The sequence below is a fragment of the Polyodon spathula genome, chromosome 4, assembly GCF_017654505.1.
Source record: "Polyodon spathula isolate WHYD16114869_AA chromosome 4, ASM1765450v1, whole genome shotgun sequence".
In the NCBI taxonomy this organism is placed as follows: Eukaryota; Metazoa; Chordata; class Actinopteri; order Acipenseriformes; family Polyodontidae; genus Polyodon; species Polyodon spathula.
The window spans coordinates 8,124,055-8,146,156 of NC_054537.1; the positions used below are offsets into that span (position 1 = coordinate 8,124,055).

The 22,102-nt window shown below is 36.6% G+C and overlaps 1 protein-coding gene across 1 annotated transcript in view; it reads right to left on the reverse strand.

The window, feature by feature from the left end:
• The window catches only part of LOC121314126 (myosin-IIIa-like), a 70,683-nt gene that overhangs the window by 38,672 nt on the left and 9,909 nt on the right, over positions 1-22,102 (reverse strand). The window contains exons 3-8 of the mRNA XM_041247060.1: positions 14,848-14,952; positions 13,390-13,489; positions 8,008-8,084; positions 6,301-6,446; positions 2,246-2,311; positions 86-241 (exon numbers count right to left, since the gene is read on the reverse strand). Coding sequence (XP_041102994.1) covers positions 86-241; positions 2,246-2,311; positions 6,301-6,446; positions 8,008-8,084; positions 13,390-13,489; positions 14,848-14,952 — 650 coding nt within the window. The remainder of the gene's footprint in view (positions 1-85; positions 242-2,245; positions 2,312-6,300; positions 6,447-8,007; positions 8,085-13,389; positions 13,490-14,847; positions 14,953-22,102) is intronic.

Sequence of the window (22,102 nt, forward strand, 5' to 3'; positions counted from 1 at the left end):
TATAAATATCTGTAAATAGGGTCACAGAACACAGAGTAGGGCCAATTCTATATTCCCAGGGCTAATCTTGACACAATCTATATACCTGGTTTTCTCAATGAGTCCCATTTGTTGGTTGAGGTCTATGAGTTCCATCAACTGCTTTTGTAGGATGTTCTCTTTTCCTCCGACTTGTTTGATAAAATCATGTTGCAAGAGGTCTAGCACGTTGGGACGCTGCTCAAAGTCCTTAATCAGGCATCTGTGCTGACAGAAAACACACAGTCACATGTGTCCTTTTAGATTGAAAAACACCTGAGACACCTGGATTACCAAGTGCAGCTAACTATACATATAATGTCCAACCAGTACATACTGTAAGCTGCTTTTAACAATTACATATTTATTTCCCTGCTTATAAAAAATGTATTCCTATTCACTTTGGTAACACTTTAAAATAATGGCTGCAAATTCATAATGAATTCCAGTTGAATATCACAGGAATAACACCTGAATATCTAATGCACTTCCTCTGAGTTTTGAAGTAATTCATTATGAATTCAACCCTGTTAATTCATGTGGATTTTTAATTACCCGTATTCAATCTATGTTCCTTTGTAGCAAAGGACATTGATCACATGTATAAGGCAGGCATTCATACCCTCTAACTCTAGCTGTGAGAAGTGTTAATTCATGCATGAATGCATGTCTTATACATGCGATCAACATCAAATTATAACCTTTTGACCACAGGAATCTTTGAAATGTATAAACCCAACAGCAAAAAAAAAACTACCTATGGAAAAGAAAGCTTGAATAGAATATGAATATTAAGTTTTCTTTCTTTCTAGTTGTGGAAATCTTCACGTAGTGTGATCATAACTCTCTAAAAAAATCAGTGATAAGGTGCTTCTACAGTAGATACAGTAACAATGCCATTGATTAAGACACCCCTGTGTCTCTTGACACAGGGGTGGTACCGACAGGCTGGAAAATTACAAACTTAATACCGATCCACAAAAGGGAAACAAAACTGAACCAGGTAACTACAGACCAGTAAGCCTGACTTCTATTACATGCAAACTTATGGAAACTATAATAAGATCCAAAATGGAAAATTACCTATATGGTAACAGGGTCCTGGGACAACTAACTTGCTTGATTTTTTTGCAGTTGGGTTTCAAGGAAACACGTGTACATGGATTAAGGAGTGGTTAACATGTAGAAAACAGAAAGTCCTGATTAGAGGAAAAACCTCAGAATGGAGTATGGTAACCAGTGGTGTACCACAGGGATCAGTATTAGGTCCTCTGCTATTCCTAATCTACATTAATGATTTAGATTCTGGTATAGTAAGCAAACTTGTTAAATTTGCAGACGACACAAAAATAGGAGGAGTGGCAAACACTGTTGCAGCAGCAAAGGTCATTCAAAATGATCTAGACAAGATTCAGAACTGGGCAGACACATGACAAATGACATTTAATAGAGAAAAGTGTAAGTGTAAATAAAAATGTACATCATAAATATCATACGGGAGATACTGAAATTGGAGAAGGAATCTATGAAAAAGACCTATGAGTTTTTGTCGACTCAGAAATGTCTTCATCTAGACAATGTGGGGAAGCTATAAAAAAGGCTAACAAGATGCTCGGACACATTATGAAAAGTGTTGAATTTAAATCAAGGGAAGTAATGTTAAAACTGTATAGTGCACTAGTAAGACCTCATCTTGAATATTGTGTTCAGTTGTGGTCACCTCGCTATAAAAAAGATATTGCTGCTCTAGAAAGAGTGCAAAGAAGAGCGACCAGAATTATTCCGGGCTTAAAAGGCATGTCATATGCAGACAGGCTAAAAGAATTGAATCTGTTCAGTCTTGAACAAAGAAGACTACGTGGCGACCTAATTCAAGCATTCAAAATTCTAAAAGGTATTGACAATGTCGACCCAAGGGACTTTTTCGACCTGAAAAAAGAAACAAGGACCAGGGGTCACAAATGGAGATTAGACAAAGGGGCATTCAGAACAGAAAATAGGAGGCACTTTTTTACATAGAGAATTGTGAGGGTCTGGAATCAACTTCCCAGTAATGTTTTTGAAGCTGACACTCTGGGATCCTTCAAGAAGCTGCTTGATGAGATTCTGGGATCAAAAAGCTACTAACAACCAAACGAGCAAGATGGGCCGAATGGCCTCCTCTCATTTGTAAACTTTCTTATGTTCTTATGTTCTTAACAAAGCCTAATCAGTTAGTGCCACTCACTTGCAAATGAAGTCATTAAAATCTGCAGACCACAGTTCTGGTTGATGAAGGGTTGATGGTGGGTTTCTGTGAAGATCAATGTGAAAACGATTTTGAACAAGAGCAACTGAAACAAATCACAATGCGTAATGTGTTTAAAAAAAAAAAAAAAAAAAGCTCAGTAAAATAGTATTGATTACTCTCACTTTAAGGAGACAGTCAGTAGCCTGTTTAGAAAAGCAATGATTCCCTTAACCTGTGTCTTCCCAATCCCCACACTAACTTGGAAGAAAAAAAGTTTAAGGAAAAGGACAGCCTCTTCGTTGCTTAAGCAAGTCACCTAAATGCAGACACGTTCAAGAAGCTATTAATCTGCTGTCATATAAACCCGCAGGTTATCAGTCTTAAAGCACATAATAAACAAGCTTGATTTTCCCTCTAAATGAGTTTCTTCAAGGAGCACTTCCACCTTTATCATGTAGCATAGGTTTTTGCCACTCCACAATGAACTGCACCCTGTAGCAAGGCCTCACCATTGAAGAACAGTGACATTCATCTTGTCTGACTTGCAGTGCTGGGTGCATTGCTTTTAACACAGAGTGCTTTAAGTAACTGAGTGGCTCAGAACAAGAACCTTACCCCCTCATTCGGATCAGTGATGAAATCTGCTCTGTAGTGCTCTGAGCTGCTCAGGGGGAGCGGAACTGAACATGCCGTTAAGTGAGCTGCTCTGAGCGGCTCAGTTCCTTAACACAGCCAATGTCTTTCTTAAAAAAAAAGACATGCTCTGCTTCTCAAGGTTATTGTACATCAGTCTGATGATTTACACACAGCTCTAAATACTGGTAGAAAGAGTTCCATGCTGATTTGAAGTTGCACGAGGTTCCAGTGTTGTCAAGTAGCATACCCAAGGTTTTGAACTCAACAAATAGCTGGAAAAAAATGTTTTCATCTTCTCTTTGTTCTTCGATGCTCTACCAATAGATGAAACTGCCTTCATTTGTCTAGTTTCTGACTTTTTCTTTTTAAATTTATTAGTCAAAGAGCCCAACTAAGGCATGACTATTTGAATAGCACATGTGTCTTTCACCAAAGTACATAGAAGCTTCCTTGGTTACACAACTTACACTCATGATAGATTTATGCCATAGTTTACAGTATGTTTAGAAACAATTGATTTACTGATTATCAAATGGGCAAAAATATCTATCTATCTATCTATCTATCTATCTCTCTCTCTCTCTCTCTCTCTCTCTCTCTCTCTCTCTCTCTCTCTCTCTCTCTCTATATATATATATATATAATATATATATATATATATAGTTGATATTAGTGAAGTTTCTTCAAAAATACCATTTTGAAATGCTGTATATATTGAGACATACAAACTGCGCGAGTTCTTGTGTGCACACACAAAAAACAGGTTTAAATTTGATAGACCACCTAAAATAGCAATTTACACTGAGTATGTTTTGTAAACCATTTAGTGCAAATCTCCCACTGTGCTTGTGGGCTGTGAGTCTACTGTGTTCCATATAGTATAGATTAAAAATAGTGTTTCAACCAGTCTGAATACTGTGGAGACTACAGGCCTTTATACCAACAATATACTGTGTACTGTGAACTGTCTAACTAACAGGTTTGAGCACTGCCCTGATATTGAGCTGTTCTCCTGGAACTATTCACAGCCTGTTCCCAAGGAAGCAGACATCTGCTATTTGAACTGCTGAGCATCAGTACTCAGGTGTGTATGTGTGGACTAGGGATGTGGGGTCAAATTGAAAGTGAGCAAAGTCAATCTGAAATGGGCGTGGTCATATTGAAAGTAGGAGGGGCCAAGAAAAACAAAACATGAGCTATTTATAGAATAAGCCCCAACCAGGAGGTTCAACTCCAGCTGGTTTCAATGAGAAGAGCGTTAGAGCTGGTTTGGGGGGCAGGGAATTCTGCAATACCGGCCTGTGAAACACAAGCAGTGTGAAGTGGTAGAAAAAAAAAAAAACTAGCTACATTTGCATAGGTAATAAGGGCTTTGTAGTTCTGCAATATTCCACTGGGTAACTTTACATATATTGTATTTGAAATGACTCTGAGTGGAACCTCTAACATTAAAAGGTAATAACCCTTTTCCAGTTCACAAGTTGTTCGCCCAGCCAAATGAGGGATTTGGCCCAGGCCTTTGCAACCCTCGTGTGGACTGTGGATTCTCATTTTTGTGTTTTGCTAAATAAAGTCCTTTCGGTGTATATCTAGCTTTACTGGTGTTCCCATTTAAACATCCAGACAAAGCTTTTATGAATAAGTACATAGATCATATTTAAACTTTAAAAAAAAAAAAACATTTTGAAATGTTAGACATGTGTTAAAGAAGCTTGAATACACTAACTGTGTAATGGAAGTAAAGAACAGTTTAAATTGAGCCAAGCTCCATTTTTTAAACTTTCTTGCATCGTTTGCCAGATAATAATTGATGGTATTTTCATCTTAGAAGGCAGCTTATAATTAACTACACAGATGAAGTAGGTTTTACTGTGCAAGTCTACACTTATGTTTACAACAAGCAAGTGCATGTCTTTGCAGCCATCTCAATCTGCTGCAGGTTAGGAGATACACAGTGTCATCTATCCTCTTGACTGAAGCCTGCCAGCAATAGATGGAGTGCAAACGCTAGAGGGTGTGATCCAAATCAAATGACTCAGCCTTCAAGTTGATATAGCAGATATCGGAATAACAAACACAGCCATGACATTTTGTTCTCTTCTAAAAAGTAATACAAAAGGTTGATGCTGGAAAGCTTAAAATTTACTTTGAGGTTACTTTAAGAGTTCTTACAGGCACTTTAGTTGTGTCTTGCTAGGTTTCTAACATTAGCAGTTGGATTTTTATTTTAACAAAAATTGTGGAAAATGATAAATCTACTTTCTATTTTTACAGTACTTACTATCTACTGTATACTTTTTTTTCTCAACAGAAAGAAGTCTGGAATATTCCTTACACATAGGTTGAAACAGCAACTTTAGTCAGCCTTCAAAAACACAACTTTGTTTAATTTCTTTAAAAGGCATTTACAGTATACACTTAGGAATGCAGGGAATATCATCCCACTGAGACAATGATGCTGTACTATAAATTTAACAAAAACAAACACAATGAAAACAGCACATTAATCTCTAAATGTTTTTAGAAATTCGTTTTCTCTTGTTCCATACATAAAGTCCTCTTCACTTACAAATCAATCATCTGAATTATACTTTTGTTTTCTTGGCCCCACTTACAATACATATTTTGTCAAATTAACTTGTTAACTATTAAACTGTAAAATGTCGTTTCCAGCTAATTAAAATGAGATCATTAAAACAGTTTTTGAAAGTATATTTTACAGTCCTGTAATGCTCATTACAAAAGAAATACCAAAAGTGCACAGAGCAAAGTATATTTTATTTGGCATATAAAGGACAGACTGAACATTAAATCCTATGCAGTTATGAAGACATTGAATACAAATGACCCTTATGTGTTCATATATTTGTAAGTCTCTTATGTGGGACTAGATTGTTAATATAAGCAACTGTGTTCTTTCCCTTAGTTATTTATATGGATTACAGACTAATGAAAATATATGGTGCACCATATATATTCAACATATAAAATAAATAAATAAATATATGGATTACAGACTAATATATATATATATATATATATATATATATATATATATATATATATATATATAATTATTTAAGACATGCAGCTAGGGAAGCAGATCTCTTATTAGATTTACAGTTTGACACCTAACGGTAATATTAAAATTACAAAAACGTATTGTGAACCCTCATTTACTGTAGTTTAGGAAAGGTGTCAAGCTGAGTTGTTTACTGACTCAAAACTGAGTCTCCACCGGATTAGATTCAGTGAGAAGAGAAATAACTGAATCCATCTATTTGACAGTTACCATAATCTCAAATAGGACACAGTTGTTTTCTTGTGACTTTGTTAACAGTTACCTGTGGTGCCAATATATTACATAAACAGTAGAGAGCCCCAACATATGTTAAAATAAAACACATTCACATTACCTTGGTATTTTAAAGAGTGCTCTCATGGGATGCAGATCCGCAAGTGGTGGATCTCCATCTCCCAGCTCAATGGCAGTGATACCAAGAGACCAGACATCACACCTTGAATCATAGGTAGAATCCAGCTGCTGTTCGCATGCAATTACCTTGAAAACAGAAGATCACCGAGTTACAGAGGCTCTTTCATTTGCATGTACAGCAAATTTCCATACCTCTAGTTCCTGAACGAGTTTGCCTGCACTCGCTGCTGTCCAGCACTTTGTACAAAGTACTGAATTACATAATTCACCTAAATATCGTGCAGGATTCACTTGCCATGGTGAAGAGGCGCTGGGCTCTGCAACAGCAGCCTCCAACAGCGGGGTCACCATGTGGGAGGGAGAGGAAAGGGAGCAGAAGAACAGCACAGAATGAAGTCATGGATTTAAAAAGAGAAACAAACAGAAGGTACTGTGCAAATGAAATCGGAAACAAAAGAGATTTTCAAACACAAATACCCCCTGAGAAACAGAATATGAATTCGTTCAAAACTTCCGAAGTGCACTGAAAGACAATTTTCAAATAAATTGTTTTATCTAAAGCATTTGTATTTTTGTGAGAAAGACTGCAGTCAAGAATTGGGGGTGTGGTAGTATTAACAACCCTTACTGTCTGTATGCCTCCTTCTTGAGATTTTGCACACTGGTTTGAATTGACAGTGGTAGACTCTGTTATGTACAATTGGAAGCCGTACTTTAAGAGGTGTGATGGGCTCGACTCATGGCAAGATTGTCATCCATTAACATGGTTCATGCATGTGGCTGTTCTAGCAATTCTATTGTATGTGTTCATGCTCGGCACATGTGTCCCAGTTACTGGTTGATAGCAGTATATACATGAGTATTTAATGAATTACAGTTAACTAATTCAGTAAATAATTCAATTAAAATTTAAAATGAAGAACCCTTACTAAATGCATAATACACACAATTCCAACTATATAGTATAACAGTATGACATGTATTATTGTATCAACACATCTTAGCCATAACAGCTATCTTGATTACAGTCTCAACACTCAGTGGGCCCAATATAATCAATGTATGAATTCCTAGATGTTACTGTATAATATTTCTGCATCACTGCAGCTGTTCTGTCCTCATGGTATTGTAGAAGTAGCAACCGTGTTTCAAGTTTTTTTTTCCATATGATTCAAACAAATTGGGATTTTAACATTAACCCATAATAGACTTTTGTTTATAACTACTCTACATGCTCCGCTGTTAAAAATATGTTGTAATTTCACTTGTAATAATGAATCTGAAAAACCCCACTGAGATGCATCATTTTATTTAAAAGGGTGTCATGGGTTTATATGGGGTCCATGTATACTAGTTTCTCCAGATTGCTCTGTAGCTTTGAAACGTTAGCACTTCTGTATGGACTATAATAACTGTCTCACATACATGGATTAATTAAAGTTACACTGCGAAACTACTAAGTGTGCTCTCACCTTTTATGGTTTTCTAATTCATTGTCCTGCTGTGATTGAGCACCTGCTACTGTTTGAAATTTACCTGCTGAAGCAAGGAGGCACATCTTGAACTGAATGTTAATGTTTCCTATCTTTCCAATACAGGCTCCAGCACTTGCATCTTTCGTAACAGCCAGCAGTACTTAGTGTACCTTGGGTCACTGGTCAGTGCACAAAGGATGGATTCAACATACCTCTGGTGCCATCCAAAAAGGAGTGCCCACTGAGGTATTCCTGCGAAGGTGACTGCTGGTCAGTTGGGCAGAGACACCTAAATGTCAAGAAAAAAGGAAGGAACATTCAAAAAGAATGTGATTGATCTAAGATCTACATGAAAACTATGCATTGGAATAGATATTCATCATCAAAATCAGCACTATCATTCTTGTACCTTCCATTCAATACAGTAGTGTGTACATTTATCAGAACACACCATTGCTTCTGTTTTGATTTGCATATGAAATCAAACCACCGTAACTGAAAATCTTGGGAACTGGTCAAACTAGGCAAATCAGAGAATGTCTAATTGAATTGATGACATTAATAGGTCACACATGCAATCGATTAAAAATAATAAGAGAAAAGGAACACATAACCACTAATTATTTATTTCTTAGCAGACACCCTTATCCAGGGCGACTTATAATTGCTACAAAATATCACCATACAAGAGCAACAAATGGTAAAATGCATGAGAATTTTGTTTTTAATTCGATGCCTAATTAAAGCACAAAGTGGTCTAACATTTTCACACACAAATGCCTATTGTTTCAATATCACTGATTGTTGACATTAACATTTTCATACCCGAAAATGGCTGCAAATGATGCTGCCACATATATGTAAATTCATAAAACTGTTTTGAATTACAAATACGCGTTCATCTGAGCTTGAGGAAGGTTGTCACCATGAGGCTATTTATAATATGTGACCAGTAAAGGTCCTGACAGTTTAGATACAGTGAAATAGGCAGTGGACTCATTACAGAATGTTTTTTAGCCATGGGAAGAACATTTAAACATGTTTATGTAAACAGAAGTGTGCTAAAACCAAGTGAACTTCAGGAGTATGGCTTTTTCAAACTGTAAGAGACTAAAGATTATCAGAACATTAATATTTCCCCATGTGCTGTCAGCAAGATATCACAGAAAATGGAGCAAACTGGTTCAGTGGCAACAAGGAAAGCTGTGGATGACAGTCAGCAGTTATTAGGCACCTGTCAATAGTTATTATGATGAATTGAAGTATCTCAAACAGACTGTGACAAGGTCCCTCAGTTATATTCTTGAAATGCTTGTTCCTGATTTTATAAAAAATCTACAAAATAGAAGACTGGAATGGCTGTGTTACTTTAGTGTGGTTGAATTAAAATGTTCAATATTTGTTTTTCTCTTTTGCTGGCCAGTAAACTTCTAAATCTTTTCTATCCTATTTTGTGAATTGTACACTAAAAGTCATACTAACTTTATGGAACTGTGGGCTTATAAAACTTACTGTATTTCTGTATTTTATGCTATGAACAACTATTACAACAGTGATCTGAAGTGTAGGCCTAGAAACTTTTATCTAAACAAGATGGCTTCTACCATGTGAACTGTTAGAGGGGCGGAGACTTCACCTCCTGCCTCATATGGGTTACAGGAAGTTGAAGCCTCAAATTTGGCATATTTAATAAAAATGAGTTGTTTTAATTCTGGTAAACAGAACAGTAATTTTAAGACAAACCATACTGGGAATAAGTACATTATTAACCAATAATGTTTAAATATTTTTTTGCTGATAGTCATGTGATCTCCTCCTAAAGATATATTAATGAGACCTCTGTTGTCAGTAGTTGTTAAGGTGAAGAGCCGAAAGCCTGAATAGTGTACATTAAGGCAAGTGAGCAATGCCCTAATTATATATCATCATCTGCATCCGGAATAGAAAAAACATTACTTTTGAGCTCTAGAAATGCATTTGGGCTGTTTTATTTGCCCTAAATATGAAACACTACATCTTGGTGTTAGAAGTGGGGTGTCCAGTCCTAGAAAAATGGGATATGTAAGTGTTGAACTACATCTTGGCAATGCATTCCAATATCTGGAAGGTTGGTGGGAAAAATATTACAAAGGCTCCCACCAGACCTCGAGCTTTAACTATAACAGTACCGGTAGAGCAGCGCAGACAGATGTCCCTGGATGAGGAAGGTGATTAAGGGGAATCTGTTGCAGTACTGCACTCAGTCCCTGCTACAAGATGAAAGACACATCTTCAAAGTGTGGAACTGGGGAAGCAGAGGCCTGTTCCAGAGGGAAAAATGGAAGGGGCAGCATGATGGCAACAACCCCTATCACTAGCCTGGTGATCAGGCAAGAGGCTGCTGAAACCTGGAGGGATTTGAATCACAGTGATTTGAATGTTGCAAATAAAGCACTGCACAGTCATACTCATTACAAATATTCAAATATTCAAATATTGGACAAAGGTTGTCCAAAAGTCTTCATCCTCAGACATATGCAAATGAGGACAGGTGTGTGGGTCATGAAATGGTCTAACCAGAACGGACATCATCAAGTTCCAAGAAAAGATGTTATTGGCTGACCAATAACCAGCCTCCTATGGAATCACTGCAGACCCTGATTTGCCTATGGCTATTTAGAAAATGTATTAACTCTAAAATGTAATGGCTATCGAAAAAGATTATGGAAAATCTATTTGGAATATTATTGTTCAAGGCATTTTTCTGGACTGTCCCATATTAAAAACAAACACAGCATACCTTTTGGCAATTCTTTGTGATTATCAGAATGTTCGTCGTCTCAGTTAGAATACCCATGAATAAATAAAAAAGCCTTTTCCACTAGAATTTATTTTCCTGTAATGAGTCACTGCGGGGGCTTTCTCATCTCTGTTGATCAGTCAGTTGTGCAGTAGGTACAAACCGGTTTGCTTCACGCTTCAGATTATCACAGAGTATCACACAATGCATGGGAGAAATACGGAGCACATGTTTAGATTGTAAATATCCCTTATCTATAGACCATCAGTGGAGCTCCTAACAATAACATTTCTTAAATGAAACGTACACACCTGTCTTCTTTTGGAAAAAGGTTTAAATATTCCACCACTGATAGGTTCAATATTTAAACTTTTTTTTTCTGGGCTAAAATATATCTGCCATAATGAAGGCATTATTTGCATTCAAGTTTTTGTATAGAGCAGTGAAAATTACCTGTAAATAACAGGTTATATTAAGTGTGAATAAATGTGAATTCATGTTATAATTTCTTAGATTTTATTTTATAGTTTATTACATTGGTACAAATAATAGAGTGGTTAAACAAAACACTGGACCAAACAAGGCATTATAATGTAAATAACCTCCTCCACTAGAACTCCTCTGCATGCAGTTTTAGTTTGCGTTGCCTCTGCCTGTACCCTGCGGAGGGCTGTGTTTGTTGAGCACCCATTTTCGCTCAATTGGTCACCAAATGATACACCTGGACTGATGGGGCTCTTTATATCACGGTGGTTATGATACAAGTAGTATGCACACAATGTTATGTAAATTAGCCAAATAGTGTGCAAGTAAATGAATGTGTTCGGTGTTAGTAAATGGGGCAGCAAATTTAGGTGTGTGGTGCACTGTTAGGCTCACTGCTTAATATGCATGTCACAGCTACATTTAGTGCCCATTCGTAAATGAGGCCCACTATCTCTTAGGCAGTCCTTTCTATAGCTGCTGACAGATCAGTGAAAGAGCATTGTGATCAAGGAAAAAGCTTGTTGCTTGTCAGGTAATATTAAAGGAAGGTACAAGATTTAATAAAATCCTTTTAAAAAAGATAGTCATTGACAAAAAAAATTGAATACTACATGATATTAGGCTACTGTAGCTTGTGCCCAGCTCCATCTTCAGGATTTTACATATGGACAATAGAGGATCAATATATATTTTTGTCGACCAGATCAACAGTTCATCACAACTGTAAAAATGAGTTTCATATTCATTGTCTCAGAGCTAAAAATAAAGCTGCCCATGATGATTAGTGCTAAAAATAACAGCCGGGATACTGTAGCTGCTGGGTTTAATCAGCCCTAATGACCCTGAGACAGTCTAAATATATCACCATGCTTAATTTTAGAAATGTTGTGCCACTAATCCCATTTGCTTCTGCTACTCATGTCACCTATTTTTCAGTATATTGTTTCAAACCTGTAACTCTTTGTGTGACCCAGATAGTTGTTTATCTATTGTTTTCAGAGGTCATCTAGGCTTATTTTTGAAGGTCAAGATTTCTAACTCAAATTATTGGAGGAGTAAATGTTTTTTACCCTGTGGTCCAACATTTCTCCACAATTTAAAAAAAGCAAACATATTATCTTAATTCAAAAAGATTAACAGCATAAGGTAACACTTTAAAATAATGGCAGCAAATTCATAAAAAATACCACAGGAACAGCACCTGAATATCTAAAGTTCTGAAGTAATTCATTTTGAATTCAGCCCTGTTAATTCATGTGGGTTTAATTACCTGTAATCATTCCCTGTTTCTTTGTAACAAAGGATGTTGAGCACATGTATAAGGCAAGCATTCATACCCTCTAATTGTGAGAAATGTTGATTCATGCACAAATGCGTGCCTTCTACAAGTTTTCACCACATTTGTTACAAAGGAACATGGAATGTTCAGTATATTTAACTCTACCTGTGTATGTGAAAGAACCTTTTTTTTTTTTTACAGTATTTAGCTATCAGTTAAAACTTGTATGAGCTTACAGCATTTAGCTCCAAATATTAGCAGATTTGGAATCAACACCAGTTTTTTCTATCTATGGTTGCTTAGAGACAGATGGGGAAATACATTTTTTAGTGCATTTCAAACCCTTGTTTGGGTGTATATTTTAATTATCTAAACAGCACCAGATGGTTTACCCTCCTCATACCAGTTAAGTAACAAAAGACATCCAGTTTATTCAAAATCATGTTTTCAAAGTTTTAGGTTGGGTGAATGGTTTAAATACACTTCTTAAACTCATAAAATTGCTATATTGTGCATCTAATTCCACTGTGTTTCTTATTGCATTTAGTGACACAAATAAGCGATTCAATAAATCACCAGTGACACTATCAGTTAATAGGTAGCAATATTTAAATATGTCACTGTTTACATTTAGAAAATTACTCCTGGCAAAAGAGACAAGAAAATGCTTGATTCTGACAAGCATTTCTTGACAGTAACATAACAGGGTTAATCAACCTCAACCAAGACATGTGGATGAGAAAAAAAAAAAAAAAAAAACCTTAGCAATTGTGACTGTGTTAAAAAGAAAATTGCAAACAGGTTTGCCGTATAGATTTTCTAGAAGTTGTTAAAAGCATTTGCACTCCTAATGCACCCTGCTTTCCATGTGAAACAGAACTGAAATGGCACTTTCCTAGTACGACAGTCTGCTGAAGTAATGCTTTTGTTTATAATCTGTTGCCCCTGTCATTAATATATTCAGCACTTTCAAACTGTATGCAATTAACTCTGAAAAGCGCTCGACAGTAATGGCTTTGACCTATCAGCCGCATGCTAATAAGCACATACCGAAATCCACCAGTTTAATTCCTCCCTTGGTAGTTAATAGGATGTTGTTGCCCTTGACGTCACGATGGATAGTCTTGTTGCTGTGTAAATGCTGAAGCCCCTGAAGGATAAAAAGAAAACCTGTCAAATATTTGAACTGAAATGTCATTCCATGCCCCAAGTTGTTTAGGCTACCAAAACTGTGTTTTGAGGAATTAAAAAAAAAAAAAAAGAAAAAGAAAAAGCAGCAGCATGTAAAATGAATTTGTTCTGATTTCTAACTCATTTCGTCTTGTAACACCTGTCCTCTTTTATTACTAGATTCAATGGGATCTGTTGAAACAGAAAGAGAACCAGCAGCTGAAGCTAATGTGTTTTTGAAACTAGGCCTTGAAAAGGGTTATCTCTTAATATTCAGTATATTTTATATTTGTCTTGCCCAACATCTTAAAGACAATATGTTACTCTCAGTTTCTCACATCCACAAGCCTTCCTGTTTAAGCATTTTAAACTAGCCTGCAATCTGCAGTCATACAATAATATGTACTGTACGCATCTTTTCATAAAAGCAACAAACTCAATTTTCACAAATCACTTTTGAAGTCAGCAAGCCATGATGATAAACTAAAATTAGATGACCTAAAAGAAGAAAACAAATATATCTTCTGAGGAGCTTCGACAGTGACAGCCTTTTTCTCTTGCAGTGGTTTTTAAGATGGTCAGGGTTACTGTTGGACAAATATATCAAATCCATTGTTCCATTCACGTTCGAATGTCCTTGGGGACTGTCAGGCCTGAGATATTTTGCTTGTGAGGCAAACATTATTTTTCTAGCACTGTCCAGAAACTAAAACTAGAAGCAGTTCTGATAAGCAATGTGTTCCTTTATGAACATTTCCGGGACTATTTTCCTAAAACTTTTCTCAGTGGAATGGTACCCAAAGAATCATTACAAGGTCAAGATAAATCTAGGTTTTAAGGTGTTTTTTTTAATGAAAATAATGAGAACATGCATTGTGTAACAGTGATAGTGGCCTCTCGATGAAAGCGCTACCATGTGGTAGTCGACCTTGACTTCTGTTAGCAGACTCGGCCTTCGGCTCAGTATTTATTTAGTATGATGTTAGTTTTTGTTTTGTTTTGTTTTTTTAATAATTCCCTATTTATTTATTTATTTAAAAATGTCACATTTCCGATTGTCTAATCCTAGTCTGGAATTGGTTAAACAGCTTAAATGAAGTTCCAGGCAAATCACACTAGAGTACTACTGTATCTTTTCCTGAGAGAATTCCACTTCATGGAATAGTAGTCTCACGTGTTGGTACCATTTTTGAAATTTACTGGATAGTCTTAAATGTATTTGGCACTTCCAGGGTTAACAATGAAACTGATGAATCATTCATCAGAAAAAGATAGGTGGAATATACCTGTTCCTGCAAAATATAATGCACAAAACCCAGACCGGTTATCTGCTCTTACCATAAGAGCTTCATGTATAATGTAGGCAATTATTGCTTCATCCATTCTGTCGCCCCGCTTCAGCAAACCTTTTACAAGATCTGTTACTGAGCCTCCATCGCAAAGCTGGAAGAAAACAATGAAAACAATGTGATCAGCAATTTTGAAGACATGCACAGTAATAACGAATGACACAGCAAATGCCATAGCTGAGCACAATTTCATACGTTTCAATCCATGGCCTGTGAAGGGATTTCTACAACCTTTTTCTATCTCAAGGATGCTCTTGGAAACAAGACAGTCTATTTTAATGATCTAAAGCATCTAATACCGATGTAAACTAACTCGTTCCCCAGGGGAACGAATATTTGTTCTTACTAGCAAACATTTGTTCCTCCATACATTAGTGTTTGTTATTTATCCTATTTTGATGTAAATTATACATGTATAATGCTAGTAAATGTGAGCAATGTTTGCAGGCTGTTATCATGTATTATTGTAGATGAGACTGGTCCAGTCAGAGGGGACTGGATGGTACAAGGTTAGGGTTAGGGTTATGGTTAGGGGGAGGGTTAGTGAAAATGTTCTTAAAATTAAGGTTTTAGTTGAAAGTGCATGCAAAAAAAAATATATGCAAAGAAAGATTACTTTGTTACATACAAAATAAGGGGGTACAAATATTCGGATGCAGAATCAATGTTCTCAAATATCAGTTCCTGGTGGGAACAAATATTCGCGGGGGGGGGGGGGTTGGCGACACGGACAACTATATTCCCTGAAATTGATAAACCTGATTTTTTGCAAACCTCATTTCATGCTAACAAGTGGATTGATAAAATACCTTGAAAATAAGTTGGATAAACACAGAGTCTAAAAGTGGCAGTATTTAGGTCAGCCACAGTTTAGCTCATTAAAAGATGTTGCAACTTGAAGAGTCTTTCCTGGTGCCATATACTTAAATAAACATGCACAAACATACCATGATGGTGTCAGAGAAAATCTTAAATAGCAGATGAATATTCTCTAATGCTAATTCAGAAACAGATTTCTGGATTATAATATTCATGCCTTGAAACCTTATCTTTCAAAAGCAGTCATTGTAAAAATTCATAATAATAGTAATGTGCCTTTGGAAAATTACAAATTTATATAAGAAGATTTATTAAGCTTTGAGGTTACTAAATAACTTCAAAGTTTTTTGGAGACATTGAGTCTATGATATTTAATATGGTCCCCTCTAATGCTGCTGGATTATTCTATATTTAAAACTGGTTACTTGCTGTGCAAAAGTCTTAGACATGTTGTATTTTTCTGCTCTGATGCATTATGAGCATAAGAAATTTACTCAAAGCCTCCACTAGTGTTTTCTACTATTATAACAACCTTGACTTACGTAAAGAAGGAAAAACATTGAGTGAAATAGCTCACATCCCTTCAGGCACAGGTGTTGTTCATCCATCAATAGTCCAAAGCACCTCTGACCATTGTTCCATAGTTCAATTTTGGTGTTCTTGTGCATATTTTAGCCTTTTAGTGTTCCCCTTTCTTAACAGAGGTATTCTTACTGCAACACATCCTTTAAGTCCTGATTTCAAGAGTGACCTTCGTACTGTTGATTTGATGGACAGCAACACCTGTGTCTTCTGCCAGTTCTGTTGTCAATTCAACACTTGTCTTCTTTCTATTCCTTAGGGATATTAGCTTCAAGTGTTGCTCATCCTTGTTAGACACCTTTTGGGTCTTCCAGTCCTGGGTTTGTCAATTACAGGTGATGTTTCTCTGTACTTGTTGATTTTGCTTCGGCTACCACACCTTGAAAATCGAGTGATGCGACCTATTTCACTCAATGTTTTTCCTTCTTATGCAAGTCAAGGTTGTTATAATAGTAGAAAACACTAGTGGGGGCTTTGAGTAAATTGTTGATGTTCATAATGTGTCAGAGTAGAAAAATGCAACATGTCTATAAGACTTTTGTACAGCAATGTATATGTACCTGTCACAAAGATGGCTGGAGTGGGGGACGTCAGACCAGAAACAGGAAACCGGAAATAAACAGAGAGAGAGGTGGAGTTTGTGGAGCTGAGCGAATGGTCTTGCTCAGCATTTAATGAATGAACAGACGGTAAATAAAAGGTTTGTAACAAACAAAAACACAGGACATGGCACTGGTAGCCAAAATAAACAGACAAACAAAAAAAAAAACTAACACTAAACAAAACACGGTAAGCTTCTATTTTACTTATTACTTATCACAATTACCTTCTCCAATCCCGTTCTCCACTCACCGAACACACAACCCCATGTGGGTGAAAACATGTAGCTTTTATGCAGCTGTACCGAGACTTGATTGCGAATCAATCATTCAATTGGAGTCTCAGTACAACTGCACGTGAATTAATAAAGTGAAATTCCCCGTGCTCACATATTATTACGTTTTACTTGCACGTGAAGTGCTGTGCAATCCTCGTGCCTAAATACAAATATACAGTTTAAACACTTGTGTTACACAGATCCGTTTATATCTTGTGTACCAATGACTATACACCAACATTAACACACAACATATAACAAAAAATACACACAGGGTCAGGCACTTTGCCACACTACCGTATGTCAGAGTGAGCCACATTCAACACCATTGTTTATGCAAAATAAATTCAGACTTTCATCACCTTAACAATACAGCTCATTCTTGTCACCCTTTCATTTCTGACCATAAGTCAGACTAAGAGAGAAAACAACTGATTCCAATAAAGCTTACCGCATCAAAAAAAAAAAGTTATATAGTGCTATAATATTTAATATACAGTAAATATGCAAGAGGTTTTGGTTTAATTTCTACATGTCTAAAATGGTACACCTGTCTTTTAAACTGTTCTTTGCTACGCGGTTGAATGTATGTCAGTTACTGGAATGTGAACGTGTGAGTGAGAAGACATTTTGCAAGCTAGCAGGTGATCTGAAATAGTGCTAAAGCTCCACCTGATACTCGCAAACCCTTCCTTTTCTATAAACGTTGGGCTCTGCATGAATGACATCACAAAAAAACAGGCCTACTGACAATAGCAAACTGTTCTGGAGCTAAACGTGTGACCCAGGTATGCAAAGATTCATCTCTCTTTTCTAATTAAGCCACTGAGGTAACTAGAGTTACATGCAAGCTTGTGACCCAGGTATGCAAAGCTTCATCTCTCTTTGCTAATTAAGCCACTGAGGTAACTAGAGTTACATGAAAGCTTGTGAGCCAGGTATGCAAAGATTCATCTCTCTTTGCTAATTAAGCCACTGAGGTAACTAGAGTTACATGTAAACTTGTGACCCAGGTATGCAAAGCTTCATCTCTCTTTGCTAATCAAACAGCTGGGGTAATTGGAGTTGCACGGATACAGTGCTGCCCTGCAATTTCATGTTTCGTCCCCCGATTTTCAAAAACACCTAATTAAGGACATTGTTACTAAATCTCTTGTACTGAAAACCACCCAAAGGAAACAATCCAATCTCCTTCCAGCTATGAAGCTAATCTGCACCCAACAAAAACACAAAAAAATGTCAGAATTCAGATGCCCATTTACATAACTGTGCTAAAACACAAAACACAGCCAACTTACTTGGAAAACGCCTCAGACATAAAATCGATAATGGTATGCAAAATGGTTCTATCTGATGGGACCATTAGCATCTCTTTGTTAACCTAATTATATCAACGTTCTGAATAAAAGCATTCTTCCATTTTGGAATGCCAAGTGTGTGTAATGTAAAGCTTGCAAGGTTTTCAGGCAGGAAATCTATAGTATCATTCATACAAGCTACTAGCACATCACATTCATTCATTGGTCAAATCTACAAGCAAATTACAAACATGTTTCCATCAATCTATAAGGTATTTAAACCTATGTCACAAACTCAGTTCTACTAGAGTTTTTGAATTACCATTTCATCCCCAAACAACAGCACTCACTCCCAGCCTTGTCCGCGGGGGGTGGGGTGGGGTAGTGTACAATGCTCCTCTTCCTAATATTTTTTGTTCGTCTGTGTTTGTAAGCAGGCGGCACCAGGATGCTCCGAAGGATGAGGCTGTGCTCCAACTATTTTTATTCAACTTAATTTTTCTTCAACCATTGTTTTGGTTTCAATGTTTTTTGAAAATCTGTAAGATTTTTATTTTAATAGAGGTGGTTATTTAACACAAGATTGTCCTGCCTGAAATGACAAAGAGCCATCAGATGCTGGATTCACATCAAAGCTCAACAGTCGACTCACTGGGCGACCTTGGAAAAATAAGTTGATCTCCAAATACCTCTACAACTGTGCAGACAAACAAGATCTCAATGGGATCCTATTTCCTCCTTTGACATCCTTTGTGGGTAATTTTGTGTCTAGGTATCATTAAATGAATCATTGTGAGGTATACCTACACCACTTTATTTTCTTTCTTTGACTCTATCTATAAATATAAGAAATATGAACATCTTTACAAGAAATTATAACACATTAAAGCTACGATTATTAAATGATCTGTTAAAAAAGATACGTATATATTTAAAATACCCTTTCAATCTGACAGCAAGAGCTGAAATGATCAAAGATCTCACTGGCAAACTTGTGAAATAAACCACTATGAATGAATGGAAATGATTGAATGATGATGATTGCAATTGTAGATTATTTATGAACTGTTAAGGGCGCTCAGGGCTTGATGACTGTGGTGGGCAGTCAGGCTTGAGTGAAAGATAAATTTGGCCGGTGGCCTCGTCCATGGGTGCCTGACGGCTACCTACGTGAGGCTGGCTGGAAAAACACCGCTCAACACCCAGGTAAGGAAAATACCCCTACTCACATATTTTTTATATATATTTTTTAGGGGAAAACCTCAGGGAATCCGTGGCTGAGAGCAGCCCTTCCTCCAGGCTCTAAGAGGTCAACTCCCGTTTCGGCCACCCAGCGCTTGACTGAGAAGCCGAAACCAAAAAAAGCGACATGAGAGAATAACACGCAGAGCTTTCATGCGCTTGCTGATGACGGATTGGTTAGGGGTGGATTCTCCTTTGCAGAAAAGCAACCAAGTTTACAAATAATGTATTTGCTACCATAACCTGAATGTACCGTGCATCAATATGCAAACCACATATTACATTTGTAAAAAAAAACAAAAAAATATGAGTGTGTAAATAATGAATTCCATGTGTCGTAAAAATGGAGAAGAGGCTGCATTTTTTCTTGTGTGGAACTCGTAACAAGAATGAAAGTTTGACATGATGCTAAATCGTTGCTGGAAGGCTGTAAGATATGGGATACTGTACTAAAGTGAGGTACAGTAAATATAGTAGCGAGTCGGATGGTACGCTTACTGTGGCGCCATCTTGCGCCTTTGCTGGCCTGACTGCCGAAGAACTCATGAAAATAGTTGCTGCAAGGCACTGTGAGACGCTGAGGAAGTGCAGGCTCTAGTTTCTCTGTGGGCAGATAGAAGTGTGTCAGAAATGAGAGTTTATGCCAGAATTTCTGATGATTTGAAGCAAATGGGCATAAACCGTACGTACGGTACACTTAACTCACACACTCAAAAACACAAAATTCTACCAAATTTATCATCCTTGTCTTTTATTATATTAATATAAAGAAAAAAAAATGTGGAAAATAAAATAAAAATTATAAACTTATTTACAAAAATATAGTAAAACAAAATATAGCTGTATCATACATACAACTACGGCTCTCGTTTAAGCACCCAAACAACTCTAGAAACAAAAGACAAATATCTTTAAAATGGGATATCTTTGGCAAATCATATTTTCCCCCTTCAACAGAACTAATTGAACTCTAAGTCAACGTAATCAGTAAAATGTGTGGATCATAAAGAAATTCCTAAATATATTTACAAAATATAGTGATACAAGAAACAGCAGTACCGTTGGTCTATTAATTTTTATTTTTAAACCATTTGTTTGCGCATCTTTTGGCAAACTGAGTTAATTGATAACAATAATTAATAACAACTGCCTTTCGTTATGTGTTACGTCAGTAGCACAGCTCGGCTCTGCAGTGGAAAAACAACCCAGGCTCCCCTTAACCACACCTTGAGGGCTTGGTACAGCCCCGGCGTGGCTCGGCTGTACAGTTTAAAAGAGGTGTTTGTTTTTGTAAAACAGGTTTCTGAATTGTAAATAGTTGAAGTACATTTGTTCTCCCTGTGTGCCATGACCAAGTGTGTGTGCCTGTGTATTGGGTTGGGCTCCCACAGCCTGCTGTCTCTCTTTTACGTTGTTGTATCAAGTTCATCACATTGCTCTAAACCCACACATTGATATTATATATATATATATATTATATATATATATATATATATATATATATATATATATATATATATATATATATATATATATATATATATATATAGCTGAATTTCCTTGCGCTACATGCCTTGGATATCTTTCCATTTCCTCAAAAACAGTTCTAACGATGTATAGTTGCCCACAAATGTTTATATGCCGACAAGAATATATTCCACCAGCCTTTTTTTATTGTGTCTAGATTTAAATCAATTATCTAGTGTTTGCTTTTAAAGTCTATGTGAGGTACTGTAGACTGTTTAACCCACAGGGCCATGCTTCATTAATCACCCCAGCAATGACAGAACTGGAACTAGGGGAGCTCTGAAAAGCAGGTAATGACAAAAGATTACTGTTACCGTATCTCTCTTTCTTTCTCTCTACTATTCTTTAGCTTGCGTCACTGTGAAGACTGTGGAAAGGCTGGAAGAAATAGGAATGTTAAACTTGTTTTTTCCTGTTTGTCTTCTTCTTTTACTATTGTGAGTTTTCAGCTGACAAGGCAGGTCAGCTCAAATAGTTAACAAAATGCAGGTGTACATTTTAGTCAAAACAATATAAGACATTGGGCATGCTTGGCACCTCTTAAATGGATCATAAATTATATAAGAACTTTAAATATAGATTGAATAAAAAATAAAAAAATATCTGAGACTGCAGACAAAATACAGCAGTATTACAGGCACTGTATTTACCACGTGTAAGGGCATTGTGTTTCTTAACGTCAAGGCACCTCACTGTGAGCCTCACCATTTTAAAGGTTAGTGCACACATTCATCTGAATATTGTAGGAAGTGGTATAGCAGGAGTGTAACCTCTATTTGGCACATGATTAAAATAACTCCTGTAAAATGTAAAATGTGTAATGCATCCAGAAGCATTAAACTGCACTTAGTGTTCTTAGTGTTTCCAAGGCAACAATAATAACCTCCTAATCTGTGCTG